This window comes from Scyliorhinus torazame, chromosome 1 (genome assembly GCF_047496885.1).
Source record: "Scyliorhinus torazame isolate Kashiwa2021f chromosome 1, sScyTor2.1, whole genome shotgun sequence".
Taxonomy (NCBI): domain Eukaryota; kingdom Metazoa; phylum Chordata; class Chondrichthyes; order Carcharhiniformes; family Scyliorhinidae; genus Scyliorhinus; species Scyliorhinus torazame.
The window spans coordinates 103,627,479-103,647,646 of NC_092707.1; the positions used below are offsets into that span (position 1 = coordinate 103,627,479).

Consider the following 20,168-nt stretch of genomic DNA (forward strand, 5'->3'; position numbering starts at 1 on the left):
CACTGCCGTTAGTGCCTCCCAAACCGTACCTGCCAAAACCTCCCCCATGTCATTAATCTTAACATACCCCTGGATGGCCTTCCTCACCCGCTCACGCAACTCTTCCTCCTCCTCCGGTAACAGTCCCACATCCAGCCTCCATTGCAGGCGCTAGGCCCTCCCCCCTTGCTCATTCGTAAATCCACCCAGTGCGTGGCATGATCCGACACCACTTTGCCGAATACTCGGCATCTACCAGCCCTGCCAACAACGTCTTATCCAATACGAAGAAAACTATTCGGGAATACACCTTGTACACATGGGAGTAAAACAAAAATTCTTTCCCCCTCGGCCTCCCAAATCTCCACGAATCCACCCCCCCTCCCATGTGCTCCATGAACCCCCGAAGCTCCTTGGCTGTAGCTGACACCTTCCCCGACCTCGAGTTCGATCGGTCCAGTCTCGGATTCAGGACCATACTAAAGTCTCTCCCCCCCCCCCCCCCCCTCCATAATCAGCCAATGAGAGTCCAGGTCCGGAATCTTCCTCAGCACCCACTTCATAAATTTCACATCGTCCCAGTTTGGGGCATAGATGTTTACTAATACCACCGGCATCCCCTCCAATTTCCCGCTTACCATATCGTACCTTCCCCCAGAGTTCGCCACTGTATTTCACACCTCGAACGCCACCCGCTTATTGACCAAAATCGCCACCCCCTTCGCTTTAAAGTTTGCCCAACCCATCCTTTCCTCAGCCTAATCTGGTGCGTCTCTTGTAGCATGGCCACATCCGCCTTCAATTGCTGGCACATTCAATCCTTGCACATTCCACGTGGCCAGCCTGGTCGGGGGGGTACCCTGACTCTTACCCACCCTGCCGATCAACCATAATCTCTCTTGGGCCATTCTCCAGCCCATGTCCCGCACCTCCCAGGCCCGCCTCGGGCGGCCACCGTCATCGATCCTCCTCCCCTTCCCCTTCCCCTGTCAGCAGCACTTCTCCACCCCCCTACCCCCAAACCCCCCAGCAACAACCCCTGTCCCCACCCCCCCACTGACCTTCCACTCCCCCCCTATTGTGCTTCTGTGAACTAGCCCACCCAGCTAGCATGGCAGCCCCCACCCATGGCGCCTAGCATGATTCCCCACTCGAACATTACTGCAAACAAGCAAAAACAACCCCTCCCAAAGCCCAAACAAAGAGACCAACCCCCCATCCCCTAACAAAGAACAAAGAGCAAACCTGAAGCCGAAAAAGAAAGAAATGGCCCCAAACATAAGTTAACAGCAGCATCACAGCATCTCCACCAAAGTTCAAAGTCCACCTTCTCCTGCCAGTCCATTGTCTTGAACAAAATCTACCTCCTCCTCCGCCTTCGTAGGTCACCCACAGGTGTGCCGGGTACAATAGCCCAAACTTCACCCCCTTGTAGAGGGCTGCCTTGACCTTGTTAAAGCTTGCTCTCCTCTTGGCCAACTCTGCACCCTGGTCCTGGTACACTCAGATTTCACTGCTCTCGCAGGGGCAGCCCCTCGTCTGCCTGGTCCACCTCATAATTTGCTCCTTGTCCGGGAACCGGTGCAACTGCATCATCATCGCCCTCGCCGGCTTGTTCCCCTGGGACTTCCTCATTAGCGCCCTGTGAGCTCGATCCACCTCCAAAGGCCGTGCAAACGCACCCTTTCCTAGCAGCTTCTCCAGCATCCTCCCCACATGCGCGCCAGCATCGGTTCCTTCACTCCCCTCTGGCAGGCCCACAATCCTTATGTTCTACCTGTGTGACCAGTTCTCTAGGTCTTCAACCTTCTCCTGGAGCCGCCTCTGCTGGTCCTGCATCAGCCCCATCTACGCTGCCATCAAGGCAAACTGCTCCTCGTGTTCCCTCGCCATCTCCTCCATCTTCTGGATCGCCGGACCCTGGGCCGTCAGCTTCGTTTCCACGCGGTCGATCACCGCCTTGATCGAATCCACCGCCCGGGCCAGGTCCTCCAGACTCTCCTTCCGTTGCTGGGTGAACTTCTCGTTCAAGAAGCGCACCAGCTGGTCCGTCGACCACTGAGCCGGCAGGGCCGCTCCCTTCCCCTCCACCATCTCCATGTGCGCCGCACCAGCTCCAACTGACTGATTCCCTCTTTTTCGATTGTTTCTGGCACTCAGCTCCGTAGACCAGAGGGTCAATCTCTTCCACTCACTCGCCTGCATCTTTTTTCTGCCTCACATCCATCTGTTAACCGGGTAAAGGTCTGAAAAAACTGCCCCGAGTGGTAGTCACTTTTTGTAAGGGCCACGAAGAATCCAGCACGAGTTTTAAGGATACAAAGTAATAACATTTATTTACTATAACATATATACATAACAGTAGCAGTAACTTCCCTTGCTACATACTCCTTCCTGCTGGTTCCTGAACTGGCCAGCTTTATTTATACTAGGAGTTTACTAGTGGTTTCTCCGCCCCCCTCATTGGGGAAGCTCATACTCCCACAGGATTATGGGATAGTCATTAGTCCCCAGCCAATGGTAAGTAGGCAGGTTATAACATCACCAAATATGCGACCACTCACTCCATGATCGCCACCGGAAGTCCTGTAATCTCCATTGTTACTGACAAGCGCTCAGTCAGGGCTTCGCTAGAGGAGCTGTTCATGAAGAACTCCTCCCATACACAAGTTGTACTTTCATGGCAGACTTTTCAATGTTAATGTTTTGACACCAAAACAGTGGCTATCAACCAGAAAGGAGAAGATGGACATGGCTGAGGTGCATTCACAAAAACACAATCAAAGGAAAAGGTGTTGAGAATTTTTTTGAAATTATAGGGGAGGTATTAAATGATGTACACAACAAAATCTTAATTATGTTTAATTGTATGCAGGTGGTGGGCATTTACTGGAGCCCTTATAAATAGATACTGATTGAAACTGTGGTTGTTGGGTTGAGAGGTCTATGTTTATAATGTGTCGCTCTATAATTCATTTAAAAGTATGTCAAGATTTCCTCCAGTTCTATCCTTCACCAAGTGGCTTTCTGAGTTCCAGAGGGAAGAACATTATGGTGAAACCAACTATCATAATTCGAGTGGAAGGAGCAAGGGACAAGGAGGTGCCCAGTGTTAGAGGATGATGGAGTATATACTGACATGTAGAGCAGGTGGAATTCACTAAAGTAATGTGAGCAAAACCATGGATGGATTTGTAGGTGAAGTTGATCATTTTCAAATCATTTTGCTGGAGCACAGGGGGCCAATGGACCTTGGAATTAGTGGGGAGTATAGGATTGTGTAACTTTGCACAAGTTAAGACATGGGCTGTAGCATTTTGAGTAAGTTGTAGAGAAATTGAGAGAGTTCAACTCAAGAGAACACACAAGAAGTTAGTCCATGTGGTGATGTGTTTTAGTTCATTTCATGGGAGGAGGGAGGGAAGACCATTTCTAAGCACTGTTGTTGAGGTGGAAGAATATGATCTTAGCACTGCCATGGGTTTGAGAGAGGAAATCAAGTTTGGTTGAACAGTGTGCGAACAGCAGAACATAGAGAAGTTGCTGAAGTCAATTGGGCGGGATTTACTGGCCGTTCATGCTGGCGGGATATTCCAGTCCTATGTCGGCGCACAGGTTTTCCAGCGCTGAGGGGTGCAGTCAACGGGAAATTCCATTGACAACGGAGGGACCAGCAAATTCCGCTGACGGGCCAGCTTCGGCGGGTTGCTCCTTAAATCCTGCCCAATGTTTAGAGACAAGGGGCAGGATTCTCCGAGCCCCGCGCCGGGCCGGAGAATCGCCGCGACCATGCCCCGACGCCGGCACGTGGCAGGAGAATTTGCGCTGGCGCGTTTGGCGCGGGCCGCTGGCTGCGGCCGGGCCACCGATTCTCCGGCCTTGATGGGCTGAGCGGTTGCGTGGAAACGGCAGAGTCCCACCAGCGCCGTCCACACCTGCTCACAGCTGGCGGGAACTCTGCGGGCAGGGCCAGGCGGCCTGTGGGGGGGGGGGGGGAGCCTCAGATGGGGTATGGCCCGCGATCGGGGCCCACCGATCGGCGGGCCGGCCTCTCCAGCCCCGGCCCTATTTTGTTAAGCGGCCGGCCCCTGAAACCATGTTGCGTCGGGGCCGGCGCACTGAGGAAGTCCCCTGCGCATGCGCGGATTGGCGCAGCACCCATTTGGCGCCGGGAAGGGAGGCTGGAGTGGCGTGAACCCTGTGGGGGCCAGAATCTGTAGTGCCCTTGCCCGTTACGCGCCATCGTGAAACGCAACGGCGTTCACGACAGTCCGGACACTCTGCCTCCATTTCGGAGAATCCCGCCCGTGAAGATGCTTAAGATGACCAAAGAAAAAATCTTTGGTTTTGGTGACATTAAGACAGAGGCAGTTTTAGCATATCCAGTTATTGTCTACACTACATTGAAGGCACTGTCTCAATACAAGTTGTTGATGACAGCAGGAATTCACCGTAGTGTCATCCTGTGTTTCAAAGCTGGAACCCGAGTTTTATATTACCAGTGTAAGCTAACCCCATGCTTCCTGATGATGTCACTAGGTAGGTAGTGAAGAATTACCAAATATGGATTCCAGGGGACACTGGAGCAGAAAAGTATGGATCCTTGAGGTTACTGGAAAGGTATGGAACCCAAAGGATACTGGAGTGACCAATTCTGGATTCCAGGGTACATTGGAGCCAACTGTGGTAGTCGGAATTAGAGGTATTACAGTACCCTGTAATTCTGTAAGACCATTGGTGTAGGATGTACTGTTTTCATAGGTTAAGCCTGCCTGCTGGTTCCGCCCAGTAAGGTGGAGTATAAGAGCCCGTGTCTCCCCAGCAGCTGCCTTCTGTACCTGCGCTGCTGGGGGAAACAGCTAGTGTAATACAGCCTTCAATTGTCTCCACTCTCGCTTCTGGATTTATTGATCGAGCATCACCAACAATATGGGCAGACAAGAGGTTAGTAAGTAGGTGTAAACTGAACTAAGTAAAGAGAGGGAACCAAAGGACACTCTTGTAGTGATGTGCCAGTACTTCATGCAGACTGTATAGTATGTCTCATTGTATAATAATGTGACAGAACAATATGGTACATGTTCTGCTTTTATCACCTTATGAAGAGGGAGAGGAGGGGAGAAATCAGTAACGACAAGCCTGTCAGTCGAACGGAGAATGTGGAATTGTGTAGTTGTGTGCCAGAACTGTATGGAGACATTATATTATGTGTAATTGATTGCCTGATCTTTCCAACTTAGTAATTATGAAGAATTGGGCAGCAGCAGTCAGCCTCATCTAGGTGATGAGCTCTCACCTATTTCTCTCTCACAGCCAGCAATTTACAGCATGATTACAACATCATGGCTTGATTATTAACAGAGGTTCAGATCTTGAACAAGTTGGCTCAATATTAATTTATTTTCAAGACTATTGATTTCTTTAGGTTGCTTACAGTTCGTTATCCAGATTCTGTCACTGTAATCCCTGTTGTACTATGTTGGAGATTAGTTTGTGCTCATACCCCTCCCAGAGGTGGCTGCAGAAAATGTCACACGTTTCGGGAATGATTGCTGAGAAAAGTATGAGCATTTCTCAACAAATGAGGGCTGCTGTCTCACACAAGCAGAAAAAGACTTGCATTTAGATAGTACCTTCACAACCTCAGGACATCCTAGAGCACCGCTGAGAATTTGTGCACAGGAAGCTTCCACCAAGCAATGTGGTAATGACCAGGTTTTTTTAGTGATGCGGATGGAAGGCTAATTATTATTCTGAATACTAGGGAGAACTCCCCTGCTTCTCTTCGAAATGATGCCGTGAACCCTCAGTTTAACATCCTATCTGAAAGATGGCATCTTCAACATTGCAGAATTTGTTCAGTCCTGCATTCAGTGGAGCATTAGCCTAGATTTTAGTGCTCAAGCATCTGGAGTGAAATTTGAACCACAACTGTCAGACCCTGAGGTGAGTGCGGTGAGAGTGCAACTCTGAACCATGACTGATGCTAACACATCCTAACAGTTGGACAGTGTCCTCAGTGGAGCATTGTATGGCCTGTAGGCTTCACTGCAACACCAATTCAAACCTAATCAATTTACTGATATGTAAATAGCTTTGAAATTTCTGTGAGGCAAAATTGGGCTCTATAGTTCTTTTCTTTGGTGTCGTGATTGCCTTTCAAGTTCCAAAATAGTGTCTGCAGTTTGGGTGCAAACTTGTGATGCCATTTTGGTAAAGGCATTAGTGCACTTAATGTTCACTGGAAGTATGGAAGGCAAAAAATTAATGACATTAGTCACCGTATAACTCTGATTTGGCACCAGTGCTACCATTTTGGAGTCAAGCTTGAGTAACGCCCTCTCCTAATGTGTGTTCAACTGTGCAAGGTTAAGCAGAAGGGGCAGTTCCTACCAGCACCATTTAAAGGGATCATCCATTACTGAGCAGTGCTAAATATTTGAGATGTCTGTGCTTTTAAAAGCGGCTGCTACTGAGACCTGCCAACTTCTGCAGCTACAACTCCATCCCCTAAGCAGGGCAAAGATTGCATTCACAGTTTATGCATCTGGCTTCTTCCCAGTTGGTGCTGGAAACATCAGCAACACCTCAGTTTGCAGTCCACTATTGGGTAAGGAAGTTGACTGAAGCTCCCTGTTCAAAGAGTGATGAGGTCACTAAAGTTCCCTTATCAAAGAGTGATAAATTATTTTTTTTTTAGAAAATATTTTATTGAAGCATTTGTAATTTTCACAGTTTAACAAATTTATCAAATTAACATTCTAAACAACCTAGCGGCCCGACGCACACAACCACATCACAATAACATACCCAACTACCCTCCCGCCCTAGCTCCTAACCACATCATAATAACATACCCAACTACCCTCCCGCCCTAGCTCCTAACCACATCATAATAACATACCCAACTACCCTCCCGCCCTAGCTCCTAACCACATCATAATAACATACCCAACTACCCTCCCGCCCTAGCTCCTAACCACATCACAATAACATACCCAACTACCCTCCCGCCCTAGCTCCTAACCACATCACAATAACATACCCAACTACCCTCCCGCCCTAGCTCCTAACCACATCATAATAACATACCCAACTACCCTCCCGCCCTAGCTCCTAACCACATCATAATAACATACCCAACTACCCTCCCGCCCTAGCTCCTAACCACATCACAATAACATACCCAACTACCCTCCCACCCTAGCTCCTAACAATCCGTATAGTAGGGGCGGGACTCTCCGAGCACCGCAACGGGCCGGAGAATTGCCACAACTGCGCCCCGACCGCGGCACGCGATTCTCCGAGGAGCGGAGAATCGGCGCCCTTTGCACTGGCGCGTTTAGCGCGGGCCGCTGTCTTGATGGGCCGCGTGGAAACGGCGTCCACATCTGCTCACAGCCGGTGGGAACTCTGCGCGCAGGGTCGGGGGGGCGGCCTGTGGGTCTGGCCCACGATCGGGGCCCACCGATTGGCGGGCCGGCCTCTCCAGCCACGCCCTATTTTGTTACGCGGCCGGCCCATGAACCCCCGCGCCATGTTGCATCGGGGCCGGCGCATTGAGAAAGTCGCATGCGCGGTTGGCACGGCGCCACTGCCCATGCGCGGGTTGGCGCGGCGCCCAGTTGGTGCCGGGAAGGCGTGAACCGCTCCAGCGCTGTGCTGGGCCCCTGTGGCGGCCAGAATCGGTTGTGCCCGCACCTGTTTCGCGCCGTCATGAAACGCGACGGCGTTCACGACGGCACGGGTACTCTGCCTCCATTTTGGCCCTAGATTCCCTGTCCTTATTTTACACTGCCATGCCTCCCATTTTCTCCCCCCCTTCCACCCCCCCCCCTTTCTGCTGACGTTTAGTTTTCCTTAAAGAAGTCGATGAACGGCTGCCACCTCCGGGCAAACCCCTGAGTTGATCCTCTCAAGGCGAACTTAATCTTTTCCAGCCTGAGAAACCCTGCCATGTCGCTGACCCACACTCCTGACTTTGGAGGCTCCAAGCCCCTCCATCCCAGCAAAATCCATCTCCGGGCCACCAGGGAGGAGAAGGCCAGAACATTGGCCTCCCTCCCCCCTGGGCCCCCGGATCTTCCGATACCCCGAATATTGCCATTTCTGGCCTCGGAGTCACCCTCCCTTCCAGGACCTCTGACATGACGTCCGCAAATCCTTGCCAGAATCCTCTCAACTTCGGACACGCCCAGAACATATGTACATGATTCGCCGGGCTTCCCCTGCACCGTCCGCATCTATCCTCCACTTCCTCAAAAGACCACCTCATCCGGGCTGCCGTTATGTGGGCCCGATAAACCACCTTGAACTGGATCGGGCTAAGCCTGGCACACAAAAGGTTGAATTTACTCTCTTCAGGGCCTTTTCCCATATTCCGACTTCCAGCTCCTCTCCCAACTCTTCCTCCCACTTCCTCTTCACCTCCCCGATTGGGGCCCTTTCCCACTCCATCAATTCCTTGTATATCTCCGAGATCCTCCTCTCCCCAACCCCCGTTTTATCCTGTAGTCCCCTCAGGGGGAGGCGACGAAAGCTTGGAGCCTGCCTCCGGACAAAGTAAGTATTGAAACCCGTTCCCACCCAGCAACTCAAACTCCTCCTCTAATACCTCCAGTCTCGGAAAACCCTCCCCTCAATGAAGAGATCCCCAAATTTCTCAATCCCTGCCCGCTGCCACCTCCAAAAGCCCCCGTCCAGCACCCCCGGAACAAACCGGTGATTATCACAGATCGGTGACCACACTGACATGTGCTGTTTCCATTGCCCCCACATCCTCAGGGCTGCCACTACCACAGGGCTTGTGGAGTACGGAGCCGGCGAGAACGGCAGGGGCGCCCTTAGCAAAGCCTCCAAACTCGTACCCTTACACATTGCTGCCTCTACTCGCTCAAATACTGACCCCTCCCCCATTACCTACTTCCTAACCATCAATATATTGGCCGCCCAATAATAGTTCATAAAATTCAGAAGGGCTACGCCCCCCTCCCCGCGCCCCCGTTCCAAAAGTACCTTCTTCACCCTCGGGGTCTTACCAGCCCATACAAAACCCATGATCGCCGCATTCATCTTCCTGAAAAAAGCCTTCGGGATAAAAATCGGAAGACATTGAGAAACGAACAGCAACCTCGGGAGGACTGTCATCTTCACATTCTGCACTCTCCCCAATGACAGCGGAAGCATGTCCCACCTGTGGAAGTCTCCTTTCATATGATCAACAGCCCTCCCCAGATTTAACTCATGGAGCTGACCCCAGACCCTAGCCACCTGAATCTCCAGGTACCTAAAATTCCTACCCACCACTTTGAATGGTAACTCCCTCAACCTCCTCTCCTGCCCCCGTGCCTGGATCGCAAACATCTCGCTCTTACCCATATTTAACTTGTAGCCTGAGAACCGCCCAAATTCTTCCAATACCTCCATAATTCCAGCCATCCCCCCCCCCGACCCCCCCCTCTACTATACCCCGCCAATGACCTAAGGGCCATTGCCAAGGGCTCAATGGCCAGGGCAAGCAGTAGTGGGGAGAGCGGACACCCCTGTCTTGTCCCTCTACACAAACTAAAGTATTCTGACCGGACCCAGTTGGTCCTTTCATTCGCCACCGGTGCCAGGTATAGCAATCGGACCCAGTCCACAAATCCCTGCCCGAACCCAACCCTTCCTAAGATATCCCACAAGTACTTCCACTCCACCCGATCAAAGGCCTTTTCTACATCCATGGCTACTACCACCTCAACCTCACACCCCTCTGCTGGCATCATTATAACATTTAGGAGCCGTCTAATGTTGGACGTCAAGTGCCGTCCCTTCACAAATCCCGTCTGGTCCTCCCCTATTACCTCTGGAACACAGTCCTCTATTTACGTGTGGCCAGCATCTTTGCCAGCAACTTTGCATCTACATTCAAAAAGGAGCTGTTTAGCACAGGGCTAAATCGCTGGCTTTGAAAGCAGACCAAGGCAGGCCTGCAGCACAGTTCAATTCCCGTATCAGCCTCCCCGAACAGGCGCCGGAATGTGGCGACTAGGGGCTTTTCACAGTAACTTCATTTGAAGCCTACTTGTGACAATAAGCGATTTTCATTTCATTTCATCTCAAAAGAGAGATCGGCCTATACGATCCACAGCTCTCTGGATCCTTATCCTGCTTCAAAATAAGGGCGATCGATGCCTGTGATAGCGTTGGGGGAAGCACTCCCAGCTCCTTGGACGCCTTTACCAAGAGCGGCCCCAGTAACCCAGAAAACCTTTTGTAAAACTCCACCGGGTATCCGTCAGGTCCCGGGGCCTTACCCAATTGCATCGCCCCCAGTCCGTCTTATCATCTCCCCAAACCCGATTGGGCCTCCCACGCCTTCCACCAACTCCTCATCTACCCTCGGGAACTCCAGCCCCCCCCCCCAAGAATCGCTTCATACCCTCCTCCCTGGCTGGGGGTTCCGATTTATAAAGTCGGCTATAAAATTCCCGAAACACATCGTTCACCCCCTCCGGGTCCACAACCACCTTCCCCCTTGTATCCTTTACTTTCCCAATTTCTCTCGCCGCCTCCTGTTTCGTCAGCTGATGCACCAACATCCTGCTGGCTTTTTCCCCATATTCATACACCGCCCCCTTTACCCTCCTCAACTGCCCCTCTGCCTTACCTGTGGACAGGAGCCCAAATTCCATTTGCAGTCTCTGCTGCTCCTTCAGGAGCCCCTCATCCGGAAACTCCGCATATCTCCTGTCCCCCTGTAAAATTTCACCTACCAGCCTGTCCAACTCCGCCCGTTCAGTCTTCTTCCTGTGAGCCCGCGAAACGGGCGCGGGCACTAGCGAAGGGCCAGCACGGCACTGGGGCGGTTTACGCAGTGGCGACGCGCCAACCCGCGCATGTGCGGTGGCTTTATAGAACGCGCCGGCCCCGCGCAACATAGCGCGGGAGTTCTGGGGCCGGACGCGCAACAAAGTAGGCCCGGGGGGGTGAGGGAGAGGCTGGCCCGCCGATTGGTGGGCCCCGAATGTGGGCCAGACCCCATCAGAGGCCCCCCCCGGGGACAGAGCCCCCCCCACCACAGGCCACCCCCCGACCCTTCGCTCAGAGTTCCCGCCGGCAGCGACCAGGTGTGGACGCCGCCGGTGGGACTCTGCTTTTACCGCTCGGCCCTTCCGGGTCGGAGAATCGGTGGCCCGGCCTCGTACAGCGGCCCACGACCGACGTCGCGCCAAACGCGCTGGCGCAAATGGCGCTGATTCTCCACACCTCAGAGAATCTCGTGCCGGGCCGGAGAATCACTGCGCCACGCCGCCCGCGCGAGATTCTCTGAGGTGTGGAGAATCAGCGCCATTTGCGCCGGCGCGTTTGGCGTAACGTTGGTCGTGGGCCGCTGTACGAGGCCGGGCCACCGATTCTCCGGGAGGGGCTGGGAGAATCGCGCCCTCGGTATCTACCAGCTCCCCCAGCAGCGTTTTGTCCAACACTGGAAAGTCTATCCTGGAGTACACCTTGTGCACATGGAAGAAGACTGAAAACTCCTTACTCCTTGGCCTCCCGAATCTCCACGGATCCACCCCTCCCATGCGCTCCATAAACGCCCACAGCCCTTTCGACATTGCTGACACCAGTCCAGACTTGGGACTGCACCGGTCCAGTCTCGGATCCAGGACCGTGTTGAAATCCCCCCCCATAATCAGTTGGTGCGAATCCAGGTCCGGAATCTTCCCTAGCACCCTCCTAACGAACCCAATCTACTATCCGGGTCTGTCTCTATCTTCCCCTCCTCGAATGCCACCTTTTTGTTGACCAGAATTGCCAACCCCTTGTTTCAAAGTTCAATCCCGAGTGAAACACCTGCCCGACCCATCCCTTCCTCAATCTAACATGGTCTCCCAGCTTTAGGTGTGTCTCTTGCAGCATGGCCACGTCCGCCTTCAGTTGCCTCAAGTGTATGGACACACAGGCTCTCTTGACCGGCCCATTCAGTCCACGAACATTCCACGTGACCAACCTGGTCGGGGGGCACCCTACCCCACTCCCCTGTCGATCAGCCATAGCCTCTCCTAGACCAACCCTTGGCCCATGACCCACACCTCACCTGGCCCACCCTCCGTCAGCTACCGTCATCAGCCCTTCTCCTCCACCGCCCTAAAAGTCCCCTCCACATCGGCAGTCTACCCCCCACCCCCCAATATTGGTCATCAGCTCACCCCCCCACTATGCTTCCGTGAACTAGCCCTCCCAGCTAGCTTGGCAGCCCCTGCCCCTGGCGCCTAGCATCCTACCCCCCTGATTCCCCTCCCCCCTGCTCTTATTGCAAACTCCCAAAACATGGCAAGAAGCAAAAACAAACAAACAATCCCTCCCAAGGGCCAAGCACAAAGGCCCACCACTCCTCCCTTAACAAAGTATTATCTAGTCAACTAACCTCAAATAGAACCTTCTTCTGCACTGTAAATTCTATGAAAGAACCGAATGAAAAACAGAAAAAGAAAATATATTTCTAGAGCCTCAAACGTCGTTCCAAACATCGCAAATTAAACATTGAAAGTTTAAAGTTTTTACAAAACATCGCTCATAGTTCAGTTCCACACAGTCAGAGTTCAAGGTCATCATTCTCCCGTCAGTTTATTGTCTTTCATAAAGTCCACCACGTCCTCCGGCGAGCCAAAGTATAGCTCCCGACCCTCATAGGTCAGCCATAGACAGGCCGGTAAAGCAGAACAAATTTTATTCCTATCGCATATAAGGCCAACTTTACCTTATTGAAACTCGCCCTCCTCTTTGCGAGTTCTGCTCCCAAATCCCTCATGTCAAAGCAGACAAAGTGAGCAAAAGAATTTGCAAGCTTTATAGGCTTCTCTATGGTAGAGTGCCAGTAACTGCATGCACACCAACTCCGCTCTGATTGGAACCCAAATGGATTTCACTCCCTCCGCTGTTGTGTAACAATAGGAAGTGCATCATGCAGGTCAATGCCTTCGTAATATAGTCATGATGCCTTCATTCTGCAGCCGTCTGCTGTGCCAGCTGTATTTCAACCACCATGGTAAACCAAAGGATGGGCTACTGGTTACTTGGGCTATCCATTGATTATGTGGATCATGACTTTGGTCCACATGTGCAGCATGCACATAATGAGAACTAGAATCCCCCACACAATATGGGAAATGTGCAAAATCAATTATTCCCCTGCCTGGCGGGGCCTTCAGTATTCAGCTGAGGTGGTCTTAAGATCTGAGGTAGAATGCTGCACTACCTGGCCACTGATGGAACAATCCTTGTCAACACCTGTCATGTGAGAAACTGAGGAACAGGAGTACAAAGAGGTGGAAGAGGAAGGGAGTGTGCAACATAAACGCCCACTTTCAACCTGAGCTAAACATGAAACACTGATTCACGCGCCAGGCAATAACCCCAACACCAATTTGCCAACTGATGCACAATCAATTACTCTCGAGACAAGGTGAGTCATAACGAATCGGCTTTAATCAGCTAGAACTGTACCCAGCAGCTTCGATACAGAAAGTGAAGGCTGCTGGGACGGCATTGGTCCTTATACCCCGCCTCTCAGGGCGGCGCTATGTACGTTAGCCAATGGTAGACTCCTAGGTCTAGCCAATGGGCATCCACCTCAGGTACTGCAATACCTGGTATTACCACACCAACAGCCCCATGTGTCTTAATGTCATTGACCATCACAGAGCATCCTCTTGCAAAAGTAAAAGCAAAATATATGTTTGAAACCAAATCTGTAAAGCATGTCAAGTTGTAAACAGACATAAATTAATTACCCTTGTGCATTTCCATGGTGCCTGTGTCTTTTCTTATGTTGCTGCAAAGTAGCTACAAAATGGCTGGTAGAAAGCTGTTGAATACCACAGCAGATGGTGAAATTTCAAATCAATAAAAATCTGGACTTAAAAGTCTAACGATGACCGTGAAACCTTTGTCGTAAAAACCCATCTGGTTCACTAATATCCTTTAGGGAAGGAAATCTTCCATCCTGACCCGGTCTGGCCTACATGTGGCTCCAGACACACACTAATGGAGTTGACTCTTAACTGCCTCCTCAACGGCCATTAGGGACGGGCAATAAATGTTGACACAGACTGCGATGTCCACGTCCCATGGATGAATTTTTAAAAAAATTTGCAGGTGACTAGTGGTGTACCACAGGGTCTTGTTTTGGGGCCCATTTATTCACACTATTTATTAATGACTTGGATGATGACATGGAAAGTCATATATACAAATTTTCAGATGATACAAAGTTAGGTGGCATTATGGACAGTCTGGATGATAGCCCAAAATTGCAAGGAGATATTGACAGACTAGGTGAATGGGCAAATTTACAGCAGATGGAGTTTAATATCAGCAAGCGTGAGGTTGTTCAATTTGGACCAAAAAATGGATAAAACAGAGTACTTTCTAAATGGAAAGAGGTTAGGTGTAGTGGATGTCCAAAGAGACTTGGGGGTTCAGGTGCAGAGATCCTTAAAATGCCACAAACAAGTTCTATGTTCTATGGATACGTTCTATGTTCTATGGATAAGCATATGGATGATAATGGCATAGTGTAGGTTAGATGGCTTTTGTTTCGGTGCAACATCGTGGGCCGAAGGGCCTGTACTGCGCTGTATCGTTCTATGTTCTATGAATGTCAGTGGTAGAAATTGCAGATGGCCTTGGAGCAGCTTTCGATTATCTAACTTCAGACTGTACCATCTCAGCATGGACAGCAGCAGTCTGGGCAGGCTGCCTGACAGCAAGGGCACTATTGGAGTGACAGTGGTGGGAGCGCGAAGGCTGAGAGTTGACAGTCAGTTTATGCTTCATGGTGCCACTCCTGTTCCCCTCAGGCAACTATCAGATACTGCACCATGGTTGGGCCCACAAGCATGTTGAAGGAGTTTACTACCACTTCCATGCTGGAAAGGTTGGCCTACACCTCTGCTCAAAGCTCTGTGTCAGGTCAATGTTGAACTCCTCCTGGCGGCTGTGAGTGCAATCAAGTGATTGTACCTTCATGTCTTGGTAGTTTTCCACAGCCTGATTGCAGTTTTCAGGTATCTGAAAGTCAAAAACACCCAGGGTAAGATTGTGCTGAAGGGAGAGGGGACAGGAAGAAATGCATGCTTATACTATCTATACATTTTCTGTCAAAAGAGATTGTGGGATAAGAGGGAAGTGAGGCTGAAGAGGAGAATTAGCATCATTTTTAAAAATTCATTTTGAGGGATGTGGGCATTGCTGGCTGGGCAACCATTATTGCCCTCCCCTAATGGCCCTCAAGGTGGTGGTAGTGAGCTACCTTCTAGAACCACTGCAGTCCATGTGGTGTAGGTACACCCACAGTGCGGCTAAGAAGGACGTTCAAGGATTTTGTCTCACTGACAGTGAAGGAACTGCAACATATTTCCAAGTCTGAATGGTGTGTGGCTTGGAAGGGAATTTGCAGGTGTTGGTGTTCCATGTGTCTGCTGCCCTTGTCCTTCTAGATGGTCGTGGTCATGGGTTTGGAAGATGCTGTCTCAGGAGCCTTGCTGAGTTATTGATGTGCATCTGGTCAATGGTACACATTGTGCCACTGTTGGTTGGTGGTGGAGGGAGTGAATGTTTATGGAAGGGGTGCCAATCAATCGGGCTGCTTTATTCTGGGTGGTGTCAAGCTACTTGAGTGTTGTTGGAGCTTCACTTATCTAGGTAAGTGGGGAGTATTCCATCACACTTGTGCCTTGTAGATGGTCGACAGGCTTTGGGGAGTTGGAAGGTGAGTTACTCGCCACAGCATTCCTAGCCGATGACCTGCTCTTGTAGCCACAATATTAATATGGCTAGTCCAGTTCAGTTTCTGGTCAATGGTGACCCCCGGATGTTGATAGTGGGGGATTCAGTGATGGTAATGCCATTGAATGTCATGGGGCGATGGTTAGACCCACTCTTGTTGCAGATGGTAATTGCCTGGCACTTGCGTGGCATGAATGTTACTTGCGAATTGTTACTTGTCAGCCCAAACCTGGAAATAGTCCAGGTCTTGCTGCATTTGCACATGGACTCCTTCTGAGGAGTCGCAATCATCAACGGACATCCCCTTACCTTTTAGAGTACCCAATTATTTTTTCTCCAATTGAGGGGCAATTTAGAGTGCCAATTCACCTAACCTGCACATCTTTGGGTTGTGGGGGTGAGACCCACACAGACATGGGGAGAATGTGCAAACCCCACACAGACAGTGATCCAAGGCCAGGATTCGAACCCAGGTACTCAACGCCGCAGTCCCGGTGCTATCCACTGCGCCACATGCCGCCCTTGGGAACATCCCCATACCTGACCTTAATGTGAAGAAAGGACGTGGTCTCCAAAAGGATTGTGCGGTGGTCACTTCTACCGATAAGGTCATGGACAGATGTGTCTGCGGCAGGCAGGCTGGTGAGGATGAAGTCCAGTATATTTTTCACTCTTTTGGTTCCCTCACCAGTTGTTGCCAACCCAGTCTAGCAGCTATGTCTTTTAAGATGTGGCCAGCTCGGTCAGTAGTGGTACTACCGGGGCACGCTTGGTGATGGACACTGAAGTTCCCCACCCAGAGTACATTGTGTCCCCCTGTCACTTCAATGCTTCCTCCAAGTGGTGTTCAAGATGGAGGAGTACTGATTCATCAGCTGACGGTGGATGGTCTGTGGTAAACAGCAGGAGGTTTCCTTGCCCATGTTTGACCTGAAGCCTTGAGACTTCATGGGGTTCTGAGTTGATGTTGAGGACTCCCGGGGAACCTCCCGACCGTATATCACCGTGACCCACCTCTGCTGGGTCTGCCCTGTCGGTGAGACAGGACATGCCGGGGTGGTGATTTTGGTGCCTGGGACGTTACTTGTGAGATATGATTCCGTGAGTATGACTCTATCAGGCTGTTGCTTGTCTAGTCTATGAAACAGCTCTCCCAATTTTGGCACAAGCCACCAGATATTAGCATGGAGGACTTTGCAGGGTCGACAGGGTTGGGTTTGCCGTGAGCGTTTCCACTGCCTAGGTCAATGCCAGGTGGTCTGTCAGGTTTCTTTCCTTTTTATTGACTTTGTAGCGGTTTGATACAACAGTAGCTTGCTAGGTCATTTCAGAGATCATTTAAGAGTCAACCACATTTCTGTGGATCTGGAGTCACATGTAGGCCAGGCCAGGTAAGGATGGCAGATTTCCTTCCCGAAAGGACATTGGGGAACCACTGATGTCTAGTTGTCATTTATTGTTCATTAAAAATTCTTGTGTTTTAACTGTCATTAAACAGATCTACATAAGTGGACAATGGTGTTAGTATTACAGAGATGTCATACTCAATAGTAATTTGATTGTTGCGATGGGGACAGGAAATGGGATACTGTCTTGTGGGATTTCACATTTTCTAATTTCTTGTTTGCTAACTTTTGAATTCATTTCCAGGTTGATGAAGATGTAGCTTTGGAGCAAGCCATGAAATTCTGCCAGCTGCAAATGGCCACATCAACGCAGAAACAGGTAACTGACATAGGCACTGATTGTGAGGGGCACTGAGTATTTATATTAATGGGTGTGTGTGTGGCTTTTCACAGCAATAACAGTGAACAATCCAGAAAACAGCCAATCAACAGTATGATGACATGACATGTTTCAGAAACCATACCGTGGTCAAATTTATAAAGAGGTCCCAAGACCTGTACTTAAGGTAGCACTGTTTCATGTTATGTCTCGTTGATGCCAAGGCCACAAATTTTCTGTTTGATATTAAATGGCAAAAGATTCTTGGGAAGCAGTGCTTGGGAGTAAAGCCAAGCTAATCATCCCATTGATACATCAGATAGAAATGATAACCCTTCAATTTTTGAGAAGATTGCACTGACGGCAGTATTTTGTAAATCTTCAGTAAAGATGATGTCAATATTTAAACAACATGGCTCATGGCTGGTTTCTTGGTGCAGCCTGGTTTTTAAAAAATAAATTTGCCAGCTAGAAATGAAAACCTAGGGTGAATACAAATGTGTGAAGTTTTGTGGTAAATGTTGTGTTAAGAGCCAGATGTATTTCACAATTACAATTCTTTGGACCTCTGTAAGCAAAATACCACAGAATGAGGTGCAGTTCAGTGAAGGTTTTGACGGTTCGATGTGAACAGCTACACAAGCAACAGAGAAGATCGATGTTTGGATGACGCTGTGTCTTGTGATGTGGGCAGAACCCTTGCATGTTGTGCATTGCTCTTTTTCGTTCAATTATTTCTCTTATTGATTAAATTGCTTTCTCCCTCTCACTCATTCGAGCACTATCTTGTGCATGCGACAAATCATTGTCATTCACTGTTGTACTCAGTGCCACACACAGATGCACAGTCTTTCACTCTGCCCCATTTATTCACTCTATTATTCACTCATGTGCACAGTAAAGTTCTCTAGTTCATCGTATACGTGAAATGGTGAGAGATTGCGAAGCTCTGTGGTGCAGAGGGATCTGGGTGTCCTAGTGCGTGAATTACAAAAGGCTAGTACAGCAAGTAATTAGGAAAGCTAATAGAATTATAATATATTATGAGGGGAGCTGTTTCTTAAAGTAGAGGTTATGCTTCAATTATACATGGCACTGGTGAGACCACATCTGGAGTACTGTGTAAAGTTTGGTCTCCTTATTTAAAGAAAGATGGCAGGTTGTCTTATGAGGAAAAGTTGGAGAGGTTAGGTTTGTATCCGCTGTGTGGTGATCTGTGCAGAGGGACATCTATGTATAACTATACATATTTACACCAATGTATATATTTGTATATATATGTGTACATAGCCACTGACCAATACATGTAGGGACAGTTATGACCTCCCGCCAGCAGGTGGAACCAGATACCCAGACAGATATCTATATATTGGGGGACGGACAGGAGGCTGGTGCTTGGGAGTGGGACGGACAAGAGAACAGCCTTCCTGTGCCTTAGTTTCACAGTAACGTATACAGAGTTATTTGTACATAGAAAGATATGGTTACCATCCAGCGTGTTGAGAATAAATACTTATAGCAATCATATCTTTGTGTTCTATGTATACCTTCATGATAAAGGAAGCAGCAGAACACAACATGCTGGAATTTAGAAGAATAAGAGGCGACTTGATCAAAACCTATAAGACTCTGAGGGGTGTTGACAGGGTGGATGTGAAAAGGACGTTTCCTCTAGTGGGAGAATCTTGAACTAGGAGGTCACTGCTCATTTTAAGACCAAGATGAGGAAAAATATTTTCCCATGAGGGTTGTGAGTCTCTGGAACTCTCTTCCTCAGATGTCAGTGGAGGCAGAATCTTTGAATATTTTTACGGTAGAGATGGATAGATTTTTGATTGACAAAGCTTATCGGGATCGGCAGGAATGTGGGCTGAAGTTACAATAAGATCAGCCGTGATATTATTGAATGGTGGAGCAGGCTCAAAGGGCTGAGTGGCCTACTAATTTGTATGTTTGTATGCTCATTCTTTGCTGCATTTTCTGTCGTTCACTCTCAATCACTCGCACACTCTTGTCCACTTTTGCAAAAACCTCACTTGCATTTTACACTCTAGCACAAATTTACAGGAGCACCTTGGAAATTAAGCCTTTTAGGTCTCGGTATCAGTGAATCTGAAGTGGGTCGCAACGACCTCCATCTCCTCCAACTCCCGTCAAGAGCTGTCCAGTACTGTCACAATGAAGACCTGTACAGTAATAGCAGGAAAAGCATCAGAAGGGATGAAAATGTGTTACTGCTGTGCTTGTCAGTGTAACCAAGCTTAGAAATTTAATTACTGTAGGCAGTTGAGAAAATCTCTTGATTTCCCAGTGACAGGTACAGTAAAATGTTCTAAACTTCATCAAAAGGGACAGGTGCAGTTGATCTGTGATCTAAAATAGCAGATACAGACCAACAGCCGGCTGTATAGGCGGAAAATACCATGTCAAAGCGATACCTTCCTGTGATCTTATCAGCGGAATATGGTTTAACCTCTTTCATCAGTGAAATCCCACCTCTTAAAATGAAGTTACGTAAATCGCTGATCAGGTTGAAGAAACACTTTTTAAAAGGATGCTTGCATTTGGGCAGTGTTATTTCACTGAGTCTCTGAGGGGTATTGGGACAAATGGTCCTGTTGTGCAAACGAGTGTGTAATAGGCTGCTACTGCCGTACCAGGGCTGATGATAGTTTCTTAATGGCTTCATC

The 20,168-nt window shown here is 49.5% G+C and overlaps 1 protein-coding gene across 5 annotated transcripts in view; it reads left to right on the top strand.

The window, feature by feature from the left end:
* The window catches only part of cabin1 (calcineurin binding protein 1), an 807,975-nt gene that overhangs the window by 632,798 nt on the left and 155,009 nt on the right, over positions 1–20,168 (top strand). For all 5 annotated transcript variants that reach the window (XM_072499122.1, XM_072499139.1, XM_072499102.1 and 2 more), the window contains exon 32: positions 17,404–17,478. In XM_072499122.1, coding sequence (XP_072355223.1) covers positions 17,404–17,478 — 75 coding nt within the window. The remainder of the gene's footprint in view (positions 1–17,403; positions 17,479–20,168) is intronic.